Below are 19,875 nucleotides of genomic sequence, written 5' to 3'. Positions count from 1 at the left end.
TTTGTGGACTCAGCATCAGCGAAGTAGTACAAAATGTTTTCGTGAGTTAGCACAAAGTAATAGTGATGCCAACGACTTCTCACGTTTGTCATCTTCCACATCCGAGCGCGAGCATAGGAATTTGGCATTTCACACGCTTTGTACTCAACGCCCTGCCCATACTGTTCCTTGATTCGAGATGATACTACATGACATGTCGGCTTGTCGAGAGAATAGCCTTCCTCCTCAGCAACATGCTGAAGCCATTGCAAAGTGTTGATTTCGTTTGCCCCTCCGTTTTGGATTGGTAGTAAACTACGGTCCATACATTGCGGTATGTACATATCGGTGTTAATGCACACCTGACGAGCCCATCGCTCCGGAAGGAAACTTCGTAGAATTGTGAACAACCCCTTGAAAAAAAAAGGAGCATTTTGAAGATACAATGTGTACATTCCATCGTTCACGGGAGGAATGTAATTTGGATCATCACTTACATAGATATCCGATAAGCTTAAAAACGAAGGATAGTGGCAGAACAATGTCTCCATGATCGTTTTCGGATAGTTGGGGAATGCATTCTTGACAAAATGAAGATTGAATCCCGCACCGTTCAGCATCAGTTTTCCATAGTTCTTAATCGGAATATCCATATTTTTTTCCTGTCGGAGATCTTCCAAATCCTTGAGCACGTGGTCCATAGCAAAGATCACGTTCTCAATGACACGCTCCAGAGGAGGAAATGGGATTGTAGAGGGAATATCGAAATTTGCAAAAACAGTCAGCATTCCATTCCCGTTCGAGTCGGTAACAATAAAGTTGATGTACTTACAAATATCGAGTACATCTGAAGCGATGATTGTATCTGCGTTCCATGCTTTCCGCCACGCAGCGGTTCTCTTAATAGCAGCAACTGTCTGTGTCACATCAAGTTCGTTTTCGATCAAATACCGCTTTATCTGGACCGTACGATTTCCGAAGCGGAAAAACTTCAGATCCTGGGGTATAAGCGCGTCCACCTTCTGTGCAAGCTCTTCTAGCTCCTTTGGGGATATTACTTTGACTGTCATGGGGCTACTTAGGATAATAATGGAATCATTCGTACAGAACTGGTGCGTCACATTATCGATTTGATTTTCCCCAGTCTCTCTCTCTTCTTACACTTTCATAGCTAGCTACCTAAGTTCCACTAATTATTTTTCAAATGATGTGCATCATCTATATTGGTTTCTTTGTGTTTCATAGAGATTCAGTGATATCGATATGTCTGCAAGGAATATTATTGTTGGAGAGATTCGTACTGTATTATCGCGACTTCGGATGAATAGTCGCTATAGTACAAGCTTCTCTGTATCTTTTTTTAAAATCGTGATCACACTAGTATTATGAGGAAGGAAACCAGGAAGATTCATTGATAGAGTCACTGGCAAACTTGTTAAACCAGGTTGCAGATAATGGGATTGGTAGCTGCTTTATCTTGTTCTTTGATAGGTAGACAAAGATTCGATTGATGCATTACTTCTCTTACAGCCATTGATTCTAGTATTGAAGAGTCCGAACGTTACTGGTCCAATTGTTGAAAGCATTTTGACGGCTCTGGACACGTTCTTTCAATCTGGAATCATTACGGAGCGGTCTCTGAATGTGAAAGAGGCGCTGAGTATATTGCTTGAAGCAGTTTCAAAATGCCGTTTTGAAGCAACCGATCGTAGTCAGGATGAGGTTGTTCTGGTCCATATGCTGGAATTGCTGCGTTTAATGATTTCTCTTCCTATCGGCAACATCTTAAGCCATTGCGATATCTGGAACATATTTGATACTGTCTTTATCAACAGTCAAGAGGTGGAGGCGAAGTTTGTCACTCATCTCTAGGTCGGCTATTCTCGTCTTCTCCGGAAGGTGGCGGAGCACGTTCTTCGCGATATTACGATCATCATATTCCGTCGGTTTTCCTCCTCCTCCTCTCTGAGTATCCTTCGCGAGCAGCACTTCCAAAATCACAAACGCGCGGGAATGCAGTGCAAAATGTCACGAGCCAACTCCATTTATTCTCCAAACCACACTCCTAGACCTGCACCAGAGAACTGTACGCCAAGCCCTATGAGCTTGAGCCAGCCTCTTCCTATCGTTGCAGATACCCCTGCTTCGGATGCAGATGTGGACGTGGACGTGGACGTGGATGTGGATGCAGATGCAAATACAAATGCAGAGCAAGCGCCCGATCATCGAGACCAACTTCCCGGTGCAAGCAGCACAATTGAGGGCAAGCCGCAGGTGCGATTGGTTCTGGATCCATTGGACCAGACCCAATCGCAGAAGGAATTATCTGACTCCTCTCGCTCTCGCTCTCTCTCTCCACTCCGCCACTCCTCCGAAAAGACACAGACGAAGGAAGTCTCCGAAAACCCGGCTCCTTCTGGCTCGCAGCCGCACTCGGAGGAGATTCCTTCTGTTTCATTGCGACAGATCCGGATTTCTCCTCTCTCCGAATCGATTTGCTCCACCGGCGAGAACCTTTCGCCTGTCTCTCACTCAGAGAACGCGATCCCCAACTGGGACGCTGCTGCTCTCCGCATTATCACCTTCCTTTCTTCGCGAATTAACCCCAACGTCGCTCGCACAAAAATCTCTGAACTGTAGGCGCGCGGTGTGGGAGTTTCCGAAGACGAATCGAACAACACGCTGTTTCTGTGCCTCAATCTCATGCGGATGGCGCTGGAGTCCTGCGGAGGCGTGATCGCTTCTTCGCCGCCCTTCTTTTTGATCATATCCGACGAGTTCTTCAAGCATCTTCTGATGCTGACTCTCCGTCCCGGTGTGCCGGCAAACATCCTTTCGGAGATCATTCGAATCTTCTCGTTCTTCGCAGCCACCATGCGAGTCGAGCTCAAGCTCCAGCTGGAGGTGTTCTTCGAACGCGTCGTGTTCTGGGTTCTCGAGGGAAACGCGAAGAACCCCTATCTTCTGCAGTTCATTCTGGATATGCTGGTGGATCTGAGCAATGACCAGTCCTTCTTGGTTGATCTCTATGTCAATTACGACTGCGACGCGCAGCGCAGCGATCTGATGGAGACGCTCTATAAACTCGTTGCCTGCCCTGGCTGTCGATGATTCGTAGCTCTCGAAGCTGATTCTCGACGATTCTTCGCCCGATTCGCCGTCTTCGAACGAAGCGTTGCACATCATGTACAACGGACTTCACTGCATTCATCGACGCATCGACACCAAGCTCGAAGAGCAGCAAGCGGCGATCGAGAGCGGGAAATCTCCCTTCCTCGACGACGCCGAATCGATGGACTGCCCCTACCACATCAGTCCGCAGATGCTCTGGGTGGACAAAGTCAAAAAGCGAACGCTGCAGGAAGGCGCGCTCGTGTTTAACGAGTCCGCGAAAGAAGGAATCAAGTATCTTCAGGAGGCGCAGCTCATCTCCGACCCCGCGACTCCCGCGGATATCGCTCGCTTCTTGCGGTTTACTCCGGGGCTGAGCAAGTCGCAGATCGGAGAATACCTCGGGAAGAACCAGGAGGAGAACAAGGAAACGCTCTACGAATATGTGCACACGTTCGATTTCACAAACACCACGCTGCTTACTGCGCTTCGAATGTTCCTAGATACTTTTTTGCTGCCTGGAGAGGCGCAGCAGATCGATCGAATCATGGAGGTCGCGTTCTCTCCTTCTCTTTGAGTTGTAGTCCTTCGCACGACACGCCTACGAGCAGTCTGTAGACCACGACATTCTGATCAACCCGGACGTGACGTACTGCGTCTGCTTCTCGATTATCATGCTGAACACCGATCTGCACAACCCGAACATGAAGCCGGAGCGTCGCATGCAGCTGAAAGACTTCATCAAACTGAACAAAAACTACGGAGAAATGAATCATGGCCAGGACTTGACCGACGAGTTCCTGATCGACATCTACAAATCCATCGCGAGCGAGCAGATCTTCACGAGCTCCATCGTATCCGAGCGCTTCCCTCCTCACCCACAGGCGACAAACGACCAGCTTCGAAACGAGCAGTGGGTGAACGTCATTCGGCAGTCGCACATCCCCGAGAAGCAGCAGTTCATCGCGCATTCGTCCGAGTTCTTCGAGCACTGCGCGCACTGCAGCGCCGGAATGTACGACCGAGACATCTTTTCCATCGTGTGGTCTTCTTCGCTCGCCGCCGCCGGCGCGCTTCTCGAAGTCACCGAAGACCATCGCTTGATGGAGTTTTCGCTGGACGTGTTCGTGACGCTGGCTCGCATCTCCGCGTTCTTCAATCTCTCCGTATCCTCTTTCCCCCTCTTTCAGTGCAGAACGCTCTCGACTCGCTCGTGTACTTCCTCACCAAGTTCTCCAGCATCACGACGGAGTACGTCAATCCGCAGGGCGCCAACGATCCCATCGAGTTCCTCGTGCGCCTCGGCGAAAACCCTTCTTCGCAAGCCTCGCTCGTGACGCTGTGCGGCATCGCGCGCAAACTCGGCGGGTCGCTGGGGCAGAGCTGGGAGAAAATGATCGAAGTGTTGTGCCATCTGTACTTCCTGGGTCTGTTCCCGATCGCTCAGTACAACAATCATCAATACAAACTGCTCTCTGAGAACGAGCTGGCCAATTTCGTGGTGATGGTGAACGGATTGATGGAGGAGAAGTTCTCGAATCGCAAGGGACTGATCTCGCGACTGCTCACGTGGAGTCGAGAGAGCGAGCAGGACGAGCAGCAGATCCAGAAAATGCCGATCGATCCGCTGTTATGGATCGATTTCCAGGAGATGCTGGATCACATGGACGAGAAGAACGAGGGCGAAATCGCGGAAATGAATCGCAGAATGGCTGCGAATCATCCGATGAGAGGAAATGAATCGAACTCGAACTCGAACTCGAATTCGAATTCGGCATCGAAAAAGAACGAAACAGAAAGTGAAACAGAAAGTGAAACAGAAAGTGAAACAGAAAGTGAAACAGAAAGTGAAACCGATGAGAGTGAAGGAAGCAAAACAAACAAAAAATGGACAGGAAAGGAAGCATTCGATGAGTCTTCCGAGTATTCTGATTCTTCGGACTTCGACGAATCGTCGTTCGATCCGATTCAATTCGAATTGACTCCGCACGAGATCCAAAGCATCGAAACGGTGTTGGAATGCATCGAGAAATGCCAGCTGAACGCTCTGCTCTCTTCTTCGGTCGAATGGTCCAACAACACGCTCCTCATCATCATCAAATCCGCCATCAAACTCGCTCAGTCGCCCTACCGTTCTCTTTTCCTCTTCACTTCGTTGATTCATAGAGCTGAAGCAATGCAAACTCGAAGGAGAGCATCTCATTTCCGCCACTGCCTGCATGCACACGCGCGTGTTCGTGATCGAGCTCCTCTCCGCTCTGCTCAAAGCCAACATCAAACGCATCGACATCCTCAAGGACGACATCTTCGCCTTCTTCTCCAGCACCATTCAGTCCTGCACTCTCCTCAATCTCGAGCTCAAAACCATCATCGAGTGCGTCTTCGATCTCATCTACACCTGCATCAACTACAACGTCATCCCGCCCATCCACAAACTCCTCTCTCTCCTCGATTCCGTCGTGCATCTCCCGCCCGAAATCGCCCAGCCGCTCGCTCCGCTCCTCGTGAGCGGCATTGCCGTCCTGATCGAGCAATACCGACTCGCGATCCCCATTATCGGCTGTTGGGAGACGCTCATCTCGCTGTTGGTGCCTTGCTTGCAAGAACCCTACGCGATCAATCGCTGCTATCGCTGCGTTCTCCTCATGTTCTCCAACGAAACAGCCAAAACGCTGCCCCCCAGCACGCTCTCGCTCATCGACGCCATTCTCCAATCGCCCTTCGTGGCGCCCTCGATCTTCTCCGAGCTCATGGAGGATCTTCTGCTTCTCAATCAGAACTGCTGGAAGATTTTAACGCGCCTCTCGCAGGACGACGCGGGTGGAGCCACCTTCCAGAACTCGCTGCAGACCATTTGGAAGCCGCTGCTCGATGTGGTGTGTAGAGAATGCCGCAAAGCGAGCGGAGAATCGGCGGAAATCGCGCTGACCGCGTTCTGGGTTGGGCATAACGAGATGTGTAACGAATAGACGCTTCTGAGCGACCAGTCGCTGCAGCTGCTGTCGTCTGCGCAGTTCGGCGAGCTGGTGTTGAATAGCATTCTTCCAACGTTGAAGGATGTGCTTCTCCGAGCGATCGGGATTGCGCCGTATTGAGATTGTTTGATTGATTGAATTGGCAGAACGGGGGGATCCGAGAAGCCGCGTGTGGTGCGAGTCACTCAAAATCCGCTTATATCGCATATTATCACGATTCTGCAGGAAATAGTGAAGCTACGATTCGAATCGCTTCTTGTGCTGGATGATTTTGTGATGATCTGGTCGAAGGTTGAAATAAAGGGGTATTGTGATGTAGACGCTGGAGATCTTGCAGTTTATACAGAGAATTAGCTATCCGGGACAAAAGTTGCAGGCGGATAATGAACATGCGGTGAAGGAAATCTTGCAACACGCGAATCATTTCCGCTTATTTGATGTATGCCTTTGGGAGAGAATTGAACAGCAGACGGACGAGGGAGCATTCACTTCCGAGCTATGGAGCCTAACGGTGGGGTTACTGAAGGGTTTTGATGAAAATGTGTTGAGACAGTATGTGAGTGAAGAGGAAAAGAAGGAAACTCAGTGATTTGTGTGTTGTTTGTTTGTTTGTTTGATAAGGACGATGACCTCCGTTTATCGGAATTCCAGAAATCGAGCGGTAATCTGTGATAGAATCAGTCTTGTTTAATAGTAATAAGTGTTTTGCTAAAAGAAATCTTCGATGAGCCCGAAAAAGAAATCGAATAAAAAGTCAAAATCAGCGGAAACTGGTAAACTTTCCAATGGTGCTTCTCTCTCGGATAGTAGCTTATTTTTCAGTTTCTCTTAGATAGATGAGTATTCTAATATAATCAAGGCCGCGGTAGATGCAGGATTTTCGAACAAGGAAGCGTCAATGGCGTATGACAAATTTCGAAATGAGGGGAGAATTACTGAGGACATCGAATTTACTACGAACAAACTCATTTGCTATTTAAAGGTAGATCATGAGTCACACTTCGATCGTAGAACGAAAGGGACGCAAAACAGGTCGAAACTCCGAAGATTGCTATCGATGAAAGCATTCCCTCGCAAAAAGAATTGGCTCGCATTCTTGATCTCCCCAATCTCTCTTCTCTGATCAGTGAATTAACATTGTGGTACAACAAAGCATCTCCCAGCGATGTTTGCTCACATCTTCCCCATTACATGCAGCGATCTCTTCTCTCCGCCCCCGTTCTCCACTCGCTTTACTTCCGCATTCTCAGCCAAAAAGCTTGGAATCTCAACTCCTCCACGCTCGCCTCCTTCTTCCGCGCCATCTACATCATCCCTCTGGTTTCTCCAGTTTCCCCATTTTACCATAGCAACTCGCCACCCTTCTATCGAATTCGATGGAGAAACTCTTCCACGCGGACGATTCGCTCGCGCTCTCCCGCAGCGAACGTCTTTCCCTCTTCGAAGAACTTCTATCGAACGTTTGCGGAGTTCCAAACGAATTCTCCGCGCTCCGAATCGCCAATTCCCTTTCTCTTTTGGGTTTCCACGTTTCCACCATTTGACAGCTAGACGAAGCGAAGCAGGATGCGGCAAAAACCGCGGGAACGGACCCCAAAAGCCAGTTTATTCGACGCGATTCGCTGTACAAAGCGGTTCTTTTAGAATTCGATTTGGTTTCGCGTCTTTCCGAATCGCAAACCGAATCCCAGCCCCTCGAATTCGTTTTCCACCCCATCGACTTCGCGGCTTCGATTCGAGTTCCATCGGATTCCGCGGTTATCGAGGCGCGCCAGCGGGAATTGGCGGAGCAATTGGACAAAGCGCAGCGCGAGCAGTCGAATTCGATCGCTTCGCTACGCGCGGAATGTGCGGCATGCGAAGAAAAAATCGCGGAACTCACCGCACGCCGCGACTCGCTGCGCCGCGAACTGGAGCGCACGGAATCGGAGCTCACCGCGGTTCTTTCGCGGTTCGAATCGGCGCAATCGTCGGTTTCCTCGCTGGAACAAACGTCCCAGCGCGCCATCGAGTCGCTCCAAAGCGACCTCCACGTTGCCCTTCTCTTCCTCCCTCACAGCCCAGGCCGTTTCTCTCCGCGCCGGGCGTTTCACCGCCTGTCGGTCGGTTTTGGCGGCGCTGGACGCGACGCAGACGCGCGCAGCGGCGATCGTCGAGGCGGCAGCGACGCAGGCGAAGCAGGCGACCCAGGCGACGGTCGATCGACGCGCTGAGTGGCTGCGCAGCGTGTGGCAGTACGTCGAGAGCGAGAAGGCGTGCGTTTCCTTCCTGCAGTCGCGGTTAAATCGCAATGTGGACGAAGTCGACGCGTTGGCCGCCGAATTGCAGAGAGAAACGCCCACAGAAGCGAAGCTGGCGCGCGTGGTGCAGCTGCGACGCGCGATTGCGTCCGATCGGGAGGCGTTGAAGACGTTGCGGACGTTTGCCGCGGGGATTGAGCGGAGACTGGCGGAGATGTTGGATGGAGCCACGGCAGAGGCGCAGAAGGAGACTTTGGTTCCGATTTATGTGGCGTTCTTCGAAATGGGAGTGCAGAAGACGATTTCGATAGAGGTTTACAATGTTTTGGTGGATGCAGTGAATGCAGCGCTGCCGAAGCCTGAACCAAAGAAGAAGGAAGAAACAGAGAAGGTGGACGATGAGCAAGAAGAAAAAGAAGAAGAAGAAACAGAACCGGAAGCAGGAGCAGAAACAGAAACAGAAAAGGGAGCAACAAAGGAAAAGGAAAGGGAACAAGGCAAAACAAATGCAAAAGGAAGGAGAAGAGGAAAAGGGAAGAGAGGAAACAACAAAGAAAAGAAACAAACCGAAACAGGAAGGAAATGGGGAGTTGTCAAGCAACAGGAAGTGAAGAGTGTTGATGCGATTCAAAAAGAAATTCAGGCTTCAAGGCAGTAACAGATGAGGTTTGTTGTACAAACAAAACATTATTCATTTTTGGAGGGAACAATCCAATGTGTCTCCATAGCCATTTCATATCAATCCGAACCCTCCAGAAGACCTCCAAACACAAAAATGCAGATTATCAGCAGCAAAATAGGAATCAATTCCCGCGGGAAACAGAACCAAAATACACTCCTTGTTTGGCTTGATTGACAGCTTCGACGTGGATTGTCTCACAGAATATCAGCTCGAAATGCAGATGTCAAATGTTACTCAGGGATGGCTCCTGAAAAAGGTAGACATCACGAAGCCATGGTCGCACATTGCAAAAGCAAATAAGATTGTAGGAAAAAGCGTTATTTCGTTCTGAAGTGTGGTCAACTGGAGTATTACCGCAATCTTCGCGATAATGTAGCCTCCTATCGACTTTCCCAATGTAGAAACCGAAACAGGTGATAAAGCTCTCTGCTTTCCACCAAGTGGTTGACTATGATGATGACACCGATTGTCACCAGTTCTCTTTGTTCGATCAGAAGAAGCGAATTCTCTGGTTGGCTGCTGAAAACAATAAAGTATCAACATAGTAAGAGGAGTGAATATACAGGCCAAGTACTGGATTTCGGCTTTGCGATATGAGATAAGTTGCTTACAAGAAGACAATCCTGATCAGTTAATCGAGTCAGGAAGTATTCGCGTTGATTGAATCTTTTTTCAGACTATGCCACCTCCTCTTCCACCTCAACATCCACTTCCATCGCTAGTAGTATACACGATGCAGATGACTACACGTTGAGTAGCAGCATCCAATCATCGGCAATCCCAATCAGTATGCAAGAAGTACAGCACTTTCCCGTTTTCTCGTGTAGATGTCGTACATTCTGCACACTCCCACATTGCCGAGCACGCTCGATCAGTGCTCAAATGGTTGTCTTTACTTTACAGTCAACGAAGTGAAAGCAAAGCATGGTTCTAACTGGTTAGAAGCAGACAACGTTTCATTCCTATCGCATGATGACTTTCTCGATCACTCTCGGAATGGAATACGTTGCACTGTTCCTACTCGACTTCACTGTGGCTCGACCTCTTTGGGATCCCCTCTTTATGAATGCCAAAGAAATCGAGAAGAAAGATCAGAACAACCGCGTCCTTCACCTAGTTTATAAGCCTGTCGACTTATTGAATTTCCCATGGTTTTTTCAGTGCTCAGGGTTAAATCCTAGCAAATTTCGTAGTCGTATGCGCGAATATTGTGTTCATCTGCATTACAACTATGATTCCGAACTCAACACTTACTACATCATGCTTTCCTCTATAAAGCACCCATCTTGTGGAATGCAGCCATGGATGGTGCGTGGAGAAATGCGTACAGAATCGCTATTCACAGTGAGAAATAGAGCTGGGCTTTCGAATTGAAGCTGTCGACATGGACACGACTCGAATCAGCGTTCTCTGGTCGATTTCCCCCTGTGGAAACGTTGCCTTAACCTCCTATTTCACAGAAATCTACGTGGCACAAATGATTGCCGCCTTTCCTGGACTGCGCGATATGGTCAATCAGATTCCTCGCTATCATATTCACAATCTGATCGATCAGATCCGGCAAACGCAAAACAATGGAGTGGAAAAACCATCCAGCAGTCCCAAAGAAAATGAAGTGAATGAGGCACAAGAACCAGCGACAACCCCTCCCTCCATCCACTACCCTTTCATTTCAAATACTGTTCAACATCTGTCTCAATCTTCCGATAAAGTACGTTCCTCAAACCAATATGGCTTTATCTCGTAGATTCGATGTTGGGGCGAAGTGGACGCCTCTGTTTGGAAGGTTCGCAGTACAACCTATATGACATCGCACGAGAAAGTGCAGTCCGCTTCGTGTCTGTGTCCAATGCTTTGTATGGATTTGTTCCGGTCCAATCAGCGAATCGATCACATCGCTCTGTATCCTGAGAGTGCGTTAAATCGAATGAAAGAAGTCGATTTCTCAGCGATCGAGTGTGTAATGGTAGTGAATCTGCAGATCAACGGATTTATCAGCGTGGTGAGCTATTTCGGAGTACCCAAGAGCCAAGAAGAGGGCGCCAGCAAACTGCTTCATCGCTTCTTAGACGAATCCGATCAGTGGCGAAATGAGCGATTCAAATTACTGCCTCACATCGTGGAAGGAAGTTATCTGATCAAAAAGATGGTGGGAATGACTCCCTGTTTGATAGGAAAGAAGGGAGAAAGCCGCTATTATCGTGTAGGGATCGCTCGATCGTGGTGATCTAGGGAACATCTCCAGTGCCATACTTTGAGTGTGATTACAATATGGACAGCAGCAGCGTGGCTCGCAATCTGTGCAAGTTTCTCTTCTCTAGCGATGATATGGTGATTGAACTAGGCTTCGTGCTCCAAGGCGAATCCTCCGACGAACTTCCAGAGCGCGTTCTCGCAGGCTTTCGCTGCTATCGACTCTCTCTCAGCGAAGCCAAGCCTCTTTCCGCGCCTTCCAAGCAGCCAACCTCCCCCTCCTCGTATTCTGTTTTCCACAAACACACCATCCTTATAATGAACACAACACATCAACAAAATCCAAAGAGCCTTTTAATACTTCTTCTGCGTCATGGCCTCCACGTTCCACTCTCTGCAAACACACTTGCCGTCCTCGTACAAGCACTGGAAGGTTCCCGAGATCCTCTCCGCGATGAAATCAGCGGAGCATCCGCTCACGTCCGTCCAGAACTCCACGGTCTCCGCAGCCGTCGACGCGGCAATCTCCAATCCCGAAGCACTGGTCACCAGTCCCTGGCTCCACGACACCACGTAGCGATGCGAGGGCTTCAGCGAGAACAGCGAGGCGCTCCACGCCACTTCGTAGGGGAACGACCCGCCGAACGAGGCCTTGCTGGCCGGCAGATTGTAGCTGTTCGTGTACTGGTCGTTGCTGTACTCGCTCACGAACAGGAAGCCATCGCCCGGCAGGACCGGCTGGTTGAAGTACAGCTTGATGGGCACGTCCATGGGGACTTCTTCGAGGTGCGGCGGGAACGAGTCCACCATGCGCGGCGGGAGCGACTCTACGGCTGAGCTAAGTCCACAATCCCTACTGTTTTCCGTCTGGAACACGCGGGTCATCCGGTTGGTTCGCATGTAGTCGCGCGCGCGGAGGAAGCCCTCGGGGAAGGAGAGCACGTAGGACGTGTCCGCGCGGAGAATGCCGACGCAGTCCTCGACGGGGATCAGCAGCACGGTGGAGGACGCGTCGGGGTGGAGGATCTGGAGACACTGGTCGTCGGCGGCGATGGAGAGCGCGTTCAGCGAGACCGAGCCTTCGTTGAGGAAGAGGTACGACGTGGGGAACTCGACGCGGATCGTGCCGTTGACAGGGAACGGCGCGGTGGCGTTGGGCCACACGATGTCGCCGTCGATGGGGACGTACTCGCGGATGGTGAAGCGGAGCAGGTAGTCCTCTTCGGGAGTGAACAGCACGCCGGTGTAGGCGTCCTCGATGAGCTTGTAGGTGGAGGCTTCGAGGCGATACTCGGTCAGCGAATCGAGCTGGCGCGTGTTGAAGAGAATCGACGAGCCGTTCACCGAGAAGTAGGGAGCGTAAATGTTGGTGGTGGTGTGCTGCTTCATGTTGTGGAGCATGAAGAAGCAGGACGTGCAGTTGTTCACGACCACGGGGTACTTGAAGGTCAATCGCATGGCCACCATCGGAGCCACGTTCACGGCGTCCAGCTCGGGATAGCGGCTGATCAGCTCCGGCTTGAACTCCTCGGGCTTCGAGGTCACCTCCAGCGTCTCCAACGCGCTGTTTCCGTTGGTGTCCTCCGCGACGCAGGTCACGCGGTAGGCCGAGTCGTAGGTGGTCAGCAGCTGCAGCGACACGTCGAAGCCCGTCAGCGTCTGCACGTTGAAGTAGGTTCCATAGATCTTCAGCTCCTCCTTGGAAGGAATGGTCTGCAGATCGGACACCTTGCAGTACAACGCGACCGGCTTGTTCACCAGGGCGCGCACATTCACGTCGTAGTTCGTGTTCGAGATGAGCGTCAGGCTCAGCGTGGGCAGGAAGACTTCCTTGGTCATCACGGTGAAGGTCTGTCGGTTCTCAAGACCCAGCTCGTCGTGCAGGGCGCAGGTCACCGTGTACTCGGAGTTCGGCCACAGTCCCGTCGCCACCACATCCATCGACTCCAGCTTGGGCAGCTCCACGCTCACCAGCTTCTGCGAGGCCAGCTTCTGCGAGATGAAGCTGCACGTGCCGGAGAGCGGGTAGAGAGCGTTGCCCAAACTCACGAGGATGAAGTAGTCGCCCGGCGTGACGGTCATACTGAAGGGAGGAAGGAGCGCCACGTCGATCGAGGCGACGCTCACCGTCTTGCGGTTGCCCACCATCATGTAGGAGTAGATGGAGAAGGAGAAGGTGTAGCCAGGCTCCACCACCACGTCCGTGTAGGTCTCGTCACACACGGTGTTGCCCAGCGGACAGAGCTTCACGATGCTGAACAGCGAGTCCACCAGACGGCGGCGCGTGCCCGTCAGCTTCTTGTAGATGTAGATCTCGTGCTTGCTGTACGCCACGCTGCCCATCGCGATGTCGCCCAGGTACAGACGCACCATCTGCGAGTTGATGTACTCCAGGGTCGGCGTGAGGTAGTTCGGACGCATCAGGTCGCGGATGCGGAAGGCGCGCAGCGACGAGAACGGCGTCAAGTCCACCGAGTCGGCGCTGTACAGCAGGCGCTGCTGCACCTCGAACAGCGCGTTCGTGGGGAACTCGCCCGTGAGCGAGAACTCCGCGCGCTCGCCGGCGATGCAGCCGCCCAGGCTGGAGCAGTCGAAGGTTCGGACAATCTCCGTGTCCATCGACCCGCACTGCTCCGTGCACTTCATCTTCACCTCGAGCTTCTGCGCCTCGCCGGGGCACGTCGGGAAGCGCGACGAGAACTCGATCGTTCGGTCGCTCGCGTTCTCTCGGATGTCCACCACGTCGGGAGGCTGCATCGTATCGCAGGTCTGGCGGTAGTAGATGTTGCTGAGCATGCACGAGTCCGTGCACTCCGTGAGGCTCGGGTCCGAGCAGTAGCTCACGAACAACGAGTACGCCACGTTCGGCTTCAGACCGCTAATCTGCACGACTCTTCCGTGGGTGAGAATCTTGATCTCCTCCGAAGAGTACGGCACGATGGTGACATCGAGATTCGTGTCCAGCGACACATCGAACACCAGCTTGATGATGCCTCCGTCGTACGTCGTGATCGTCACGTTCTGGCACACCTTCTCTTGGCAGTTGAACACGGGCTCCTCCCAGACACCCGACGCGTGGCACATTCGCGTCACGCTACCCGTCTGATAGTTGCTGCAGGGGAACGAGCGCAGCGTCGAGGAGTTCGTCAGCGGCCAGTGGTAGTTCTGGTACACTTCCTCGGGGCACTGCAGCTGCGTGCACTCGCCGCGCAGCGCCTGCCAGGTTCCGAACAGCGAGCAGGTGCGCGAGACAGAGCCAGCGAGATCGCCCGCGCACACCTGCGAGACCACCTCGCCTCCCACGGTCTGCGCGAAGTTGTAGAGATGGCCGTCGGTGTGGCGGAGCTCGTCCTCAGGGCAGCTGCACGATCCCGTGTAGTAGTCCTCCCACTGTCCGCTCTGCGTGCAGAAGCGGTAGTAGCCCTCGCCCACCGCGCCGCTGTCGCAAGGCAGGTGGCGCGTGGTGTTGCTGTCGGTCTCGGGGAACGACAGTCCGTTGAAGGTCTCGTACGCGCAGTGGACGCGCGTGCACTGCACGTCCAGATCGCTCCAGGCTCCCGAGCGCTGGCACATATAGCTGATCGTACCGTCGTACAAGGGGCCGCATCCGATGATCTCCGGATTCTCGTCGTACTTCTTCGAATTGAACACGTAGGTCTGTCCGTTCACTTCCACCGTCGTCATGTCGCACCAGCAGCCGGGACCGCTGATGACCGACGACCACTCGCCGTTGATCGAGCAGCTCCGCTCGTTGTAGCCCTCCGAGGACGACGAGCAGTTCACGCGCGCCGTGGTGCCCACCGGCGTGTCCGGCCAGCTGATGCTCTCGAACACTTCGCCCTTGCAGGACAGCTGATGGCAGTTGTTCTCCGGCGCCTCCCAGACGCCCAGCATCGTGCAGGTTCGCAGCATCACGCCCATGTAGCCTTCCATCGAGCAGTTCACCGTCGCCGTCTCGCCTCCCTGCGTCTCGGGATACACATAGCCGTCCACCTCCTCGCTCGCGCAGGTGCAGCCGCCCGTCACCGTCTCCCACTGGCCCATCGCGTTGCAGAATCGGCGCAGACCCTCGCCCGTCTGGTTGCACGGAATCACCGCGCTCTGCAGACTCGGCGTCTCCGGCCATTGCACGCCGTCCAGCTCCTCCGCGGGACACATGTAGCGCTCGCACGTGTTCTCGATCTCCACCCATTCGCCGAAGAAGCTGCAGCTTCGGCTCACCGTGCCCTTGTAGCCCTCATCGCATTGCTGCGAATAGGTCTCGTTGCCTCGCGTAACCGGCCATTCGTTGCCTTGCTCGTCCTCCTCGTAGGGGCACTCGCAGTATCCAATCACGTCGCTCCACACGCCGTTCACGCCGCACAGACGGCCATACGACATGCTGCTGTTTCCGTGGCACATGTACATCACCGTCGTTCCGCCCAGCGTCTCGTTGAAGTGCAGCACGCCCACAGTCTCCTCGGGGCAGTACACGTCTTCGTGGCAGCCTTGTGGCTCCTCCCACACGCCGAACAGTCCGCACACGCGCGAGATCGAGCCCTCGATGCCCTTCGCGCAGTCCATGATCACCGTGCTTCCCGCAGGCGTCTCGATGAATTGGTAGTGCGTGCCCGCGTAATTCGTCCAGTCCTCCTCCGGGCACGAGCAGCTTCCCTCGTGGATCGGGCCCCACGAGCCGCCAGGCATGCACACGCGCGTCGAGGGCGTGCCGATCGCGTCGGCCGCGCAGCTCACGTACGCCGTGATGCCCGCGGCAGTCTGCGGCCACAGCACGCCGTCCACTTCCTCCTCCGGACAGTCGCAGTTGCCCTGAATGCGCTCCCAGCTGCCGTAGATCGAGCAGGTGCGGTTCATGGAAGTGCCCACCGAGTTGGGGCTGCACGTCACCTGCTGCGTGGTCAGCGGCTCCGCTTCAAACCAGGTCTCGCCCTCCTCTTCGACTTCGGGGCATCGGCACGAGCCAGTCACCTCGGCCGACCAGCCTCCGTCCACTCCGCAGAATCGGTGATAGGACTCGCCGACGGCTCCATAGTCGCACACATGCTCAGCCTCTCGGCCGCCCTCCGTTTCTTCCCACTGGATGCTCCGGAACTCGCCAGCGACGCACCAGCAGCCGCCAGTCATCGCGTCATCCCACTCTCCGTTCATCAAGCAGAGTCGGTCGCGCGTCCGCACGTCGCTGTTCACGCACTTCACGTGCGCCGTCTCGCCTCCGCCCGTCGCAGGCCACGTGGTATCGAACTCCAGCGTCTCCGCGCAGGTGCAGTTGCCCTGAATGTAGTCGCTCCATCGACCATCGGCGCCGCAGGTACGCGTCAGCATGCCCTCGTCCGCATCGTCGAAGCAGGAAATCACGCGCGTCTCGCCGCAGCGCGTCGCAGGCCACACCATGTTGTTGCCTCCGGCCGCACGGCACATGCACTCGTCGCCAGGACCGTCCAGATTCACCTCTACGATCGACACCCCGCCAGGCAACGAACTTTCTCGAAGGAAATACGCGCAGTGCGTGCCCTCCAAACCTCCGCAGCTCAGAACGCGGTTCGGACCGGTCGAGTGGACGTCGCCGAGCCAAGCATCGCTGGCAGCCACGTCGCCGTCGATCTCACAGCTGCGGAAATTAATCGTACCGTTGTTGTAGCCAAACTGAGAGAATGTAAAGTCTTCCTTGCCGCTAGAGGTGAGATGGGAACGAGACAGGAAGTACGTTTCGACAAGCTTGAACTGCTGGTTGTAGGTGTTGCAGCCGACGATCAAATCCGAAAGATCGATCACAGATTCCGCAACATCCTCGTTTTCAAAATATACAGCGGAGAACTTCTTCTCGCTGTCGCCGACTACCATGGCCATCAAAGAAATCGGGTTCAAGCCGAGGTGTGGAGACACTCCCACAACTTCAGTATCGGAAAAGTCAGAGTCCTCGCTGAGGAAACCAACCGCAGCTTCAAGCATGGAAGCATAAGACGGCCCCTCTTCAGAATCTGCACTGTTCTTGTAAAACAGCGTCCAACCACCTCCATTAACAGACATGATACACAGAGTGAGATATGGCTCGCTAAAAATTAATAGAGAAAGCTACAAAATACACAGAGTCATAGTTATTGATATAGTAATAACCATCTGCCGCCATAGGGTCCTTAACTAGCACGTCTTGACAAGACGAGAACGCTGTTAGCGGACTATTCACTACGCAGGTGACAACGCTCTAAAACAGCCTACTTGTCTGATAACAATAGACATATGCAACTAGCACACTAAACAACACAAGAAATCGAGACATTTCTAGTTTATCTAGCTTTATCTATTTAGACTATCAACGTTTCAAAAGAGGGCCCAGTCTCTATAATTTTTCAGATCATATTAGGGGACATAAAAAACGGGACACTGAAGGAAGGCCGAATTTTTGGAGTTCCCAAGATTCCGCTCTTTTTCAATAAAACTCAAATGGCTTTTAAGTTGGAAAGCAAGCCAATCTATGGAGTTGCTCTGGTACGAATTCTCAAACATTCACTATCTTCTAGGTCTCAACAGATAGTGTAAATGGACAATTGTGCGTTTCCCCTCTTACAATTCACGAAATAGACTTGTGTTTCGATATCCAATTTTATTTTGCGGTCCGGAAGTAACCCCGCTCTTTCATACACAAGGAGACTATTCCGGATGGAAGCGATTTGCGCAACTATTTAATCCACTATCGATCGCTCAGAATATCGTCGTTTCGTTTGGAAACAACCTATCCATGATTCCTCGTTGTATAGAAAACAAAAAGGAAACACCCACGGGAGAGACCTCTGCGTTTGCGCTTGTTTTGCTTGTTAACAATACTGTCGTGAACGAATCGTTCTCAATGAAGTCCTTCGAGGATTGTACTACATACGTCTTTCCTTTTCGGCCCTCTAATTTGCAGCTCTCCCAGTGTCTACTCAGGGAAGAGGTCCGTTCTGGTTATCTGACCAAGGAGAAAAACATTCTGTGTAACGTGCTCAACGAGAACAAAGGAGTGAAGCATCGAAAGGAATGTGCTCCCGGTTCGTTCTGTCTCCTCTTTTTTCACCCTAGAGCAATACGTTTTGAACAAACAACTGGAGGTTTCGCAACTGGCTCGCGAACTCTCTCAGTTCTACCACGAGATGAATCGCTTCCACTACTGCTCGCTGACCATCAACAACACGATCCCCTTTCGCTTCACGCTCCCCAGTCGACACAAGCCCAAATCGACCATCCAGTTCTACACATCGACAGAGCCGATCACGAAAGAGACGATCGAGCTGTACAATTCCATCCTGCTCTTCTATCCTCCCCACTTTTACACACAAGCGGCCAAAGAATCCGAAAGCTCCTTCCTCGCGAAATTCGTCGCGCTCGCTTCTCCGTTTCTCTCGTTCGAAGCGATGAGTGTCGAGCTCGACGTTCCCATCGAGAAAATCTTCGAAGTGGCGCTCAATCTGCAAGAAGCCAACATGGCCACCATTATCATTTGCATTACACATCGCACGTGTTTCACAGTATTCATTCTCTCTCGCCTGTCTTCTATTCCAGGTCGCTCCAAACCTTCCCACCGAGCACCTTTCAGCACGAAACAATGAATTCAAAGCGAGATTTGGCGAGCTTGGCTCGCTTCTTCACATTCTCGCGATCTTTAGCAACGCGCCCAGTTTGAAAGCCGTGTTTCCGCACTTTAAGCTTGCTTACACACCCTACACCTCCGCATCTGCGGAAGAATTGCAGATCTACAACGCGATCGTTTTTTTATAGTTCTCGCTTCTTAGCGTAGCTCTATCTCATGCAGAAGCGATTCATCGTTCCTGTCGCTGTGCATTGCCAGTACAGAGAGTTCCCTCCCAGCTCCAAACTCCACAAAACACGCGATGAAGAAGACACCCACGATGAGGATGAATACACCAGTACCTTCCTGCATGCCGTTCCTCATCACCAGACACTCACTACAAGTACTGCGTCAGCAGCCAGACCTTGAGCAGCGTCTCCACCGCCCCTTCGTACGCCGATTCCCAGCTGATTCGCGGGGAAAATCCCGATTTTCTCTCCATTCCGAAGTCCTTGCGGAACACAACGTATTATCCGCTGCTTTTCCGCTGTCACGAAAGCTTCCTAGAGATTCCCGAGTCGTTGAGCGCGGCCACCATCTCTGCAGAAGGCATGGGGGACCGTTCCAGAGAGCATTTGGCGCGGCTAATCAAAGAAGGATCGCCGAATCCTGGACTTGGAATCTACAAACCGCTGGGAGAAACGAAGGTCGTGTATCATAAGGAATTGCTGGAGAAATGCAAGCCACTGATGAAAGATCATTATTGCGTGGAGGAAATCTGCTATAAACTGGCAATTCCAGAATGTACGTTTTGGGATATGGTTCGGGAGGATCCAAAGCATTTTTATGTGTATTATGTGGTTAGTAATCTGTGATCATTGTTATGTTTGTTGGAATATTCATTTGATTACTTTTGCGAACCTGTGTGCTCTTCTGCAATATCTTAACGGAAGACATAATGAAAATCACTTCAGCCTGTTCGGGCGATACACCTGCGACAATCCAACTCTTGCCAGTTGAGAATGATCCTCAGATTCTAGTATCCGAACAAACAAGTTTAAAAAAACTAAGAAAATGCAAATCAGAAAGCAAAATTATAATGGCATGTCAACTGTCTTTAAGATATCTATCATAGAGGAAATCTGAAATTGG

The 19,875-nt window shown here is 52.2% G+C and overlaps 6 protein-coding genes; 5 read left to right on the top strand and 1 right to left on the bottom strand.

Moving 5' to 3' along the window:
* Positions 1 to 1,433: 1,433 nt before the first annotated feature.
* Positions 1,434 to 1,948, top strand: GSBLH_T00006643001 (uncharacterized protein; the record flags this gene model as incomplete). Its single annotated transcript, XM_013042162.1, is given in 3 exon segments — positions 1,434 to 1,470; positions 1,523 to 1,832; positions 1,852 to 1,948. The coding sequence occupies 3 exon segments, from the start codon at positions 1,434 to 1,436 to the stop codon at positions 1,946 to 1,948; spliced, it is 444 nt and encodes a 147-aa protein (XP_012897616.1).
* Positions 1,949 to 3,163: 1,215 nt separating this feature from the next.
* GSBLH_T00003420001 (uncharacterized protein) lies at positions 3,164 to 4,427 on the top strand (the record flags this gene model as incomplete). The annotated part of the gene is made up of 2 exons (XM_013042161.1): positions 3,164 to 3,643; positions 3,675 to 4,427. 2 exons carry the CDS (start codon positions 3,164 to 3,166, stop codon positions 4,425 to 4,427), a joined length of 1,233 nt encoding a protein of 410 aa, XP_012897615.1.
* Positions 4,428 to 6,436: 2,009 nt separating this feature from the next.
* On the top strand, positions 6,437 to 8,963 carry GSBLH_T00003419001 (uncharacterized protein; the record flags this gene model as incomplete). XM_013042160.1 has 3 exons in its annotated part: positions 6,437 to 6,504; positions 6,535 to 8,163; positions 8,199 to 8,963. The coding sequence occupies exons 2-3, from the start codon at positions 7,231 to 7,233 to the stop codon at positions 8,961 to 8,963; spliced, it is 1,698 nt and encodes a 565-aa protein (XP_012897614.1). The 5' UTR covers positions 6,437 to 6,504; positions 6,535 to 7,230.
* Positions 8,964 to 9,956: 993 nt separating this feature from the next.
* On the top strand, positions 9,957 to 11,214 carry GSBLH_T00006642001 (uncharacterized protein; the record flags this gene model as incomplete). Its single annotated transcript, XM_013042159.1, has 3 exons — positions 9,957 to 10,311; positions 10,343 to 10,698; positions 10,735 to 11,214. 3 exons carry the CDS (start codon positions 9,957 to 9,959, stop codon positions 11,212 to 11,214), a joined length of 1,191 nt encoding a protein of 396 aa, XP_012897613.1.
* Positions 11,215 to 11,494: 280 nt separating this feature from the next.
* Positions 11,495 to 13,019, bottom strand: GSBLH_T00003418001 (uncharacterized protein; the record flags this gene model as incomplete). XM_013042158.1 has 3 exons in its annotated part: positions 11,495 to 12,007; positions 12,038 to 12,692; positions 12,726 to 13,019. The coding sequence occupies 3 exons, from the start codon at positions 13,017 to 13,019 to the stop codon at positions 11,535 to 11,537; spliced, it is 1,422 nt and encodes a 473-aa protein (XP_012897612.1). The 3' UTR covers positions 11,495 to 11,534.
* A 5,005-nt stretch (positions 13,020 to 18,024) lies between these two features.
* GSBLH_T00007132001 (uncharacterized protein) lies at positions 18,025 to 19,598 on the top strand (the record flags this gene model as incomplete). Its single annotated transcript, XM_013042157.1, has 5 exons — positions 18,025 to 18,205; positions 18,237 to 18,682; positions 18,717 to 18,920; positions 18,952 to 19,081; positions 19,114 to 19,598. The coding sequence occupies 5 exons, from the start codon at positions 18,025 to 18,027 to the stop codon at positions 19,596 to 19,598; spliced, it is 1,446 nt and encodes a 481-aa protein (XP_012897611.1).
* Between the last annotated feature and the right edge of the window lie 277 nt (positions 19,599 to 19,875).

The sequence above is a fragment of the Blastocystis hominis genome, assembly GCF_000151665.1.
Source record: "Blastocystis hominis, Singapore isolate B (sub-type 7) whole genome shotgun sequence assembly, scaffold_3".
In the NCBI taxonomy this organism is placed as follows: domain Eukaryota; class Bigyra; order Opalinata; family Blastocystidae; genus Blastocystis; species Blastocystis hominis.
The sequence above is the reverse complement of the archived record's forward strand: the minus strand, read 5'-3'. Positions and strand labels throughout refer to the sequence as shown.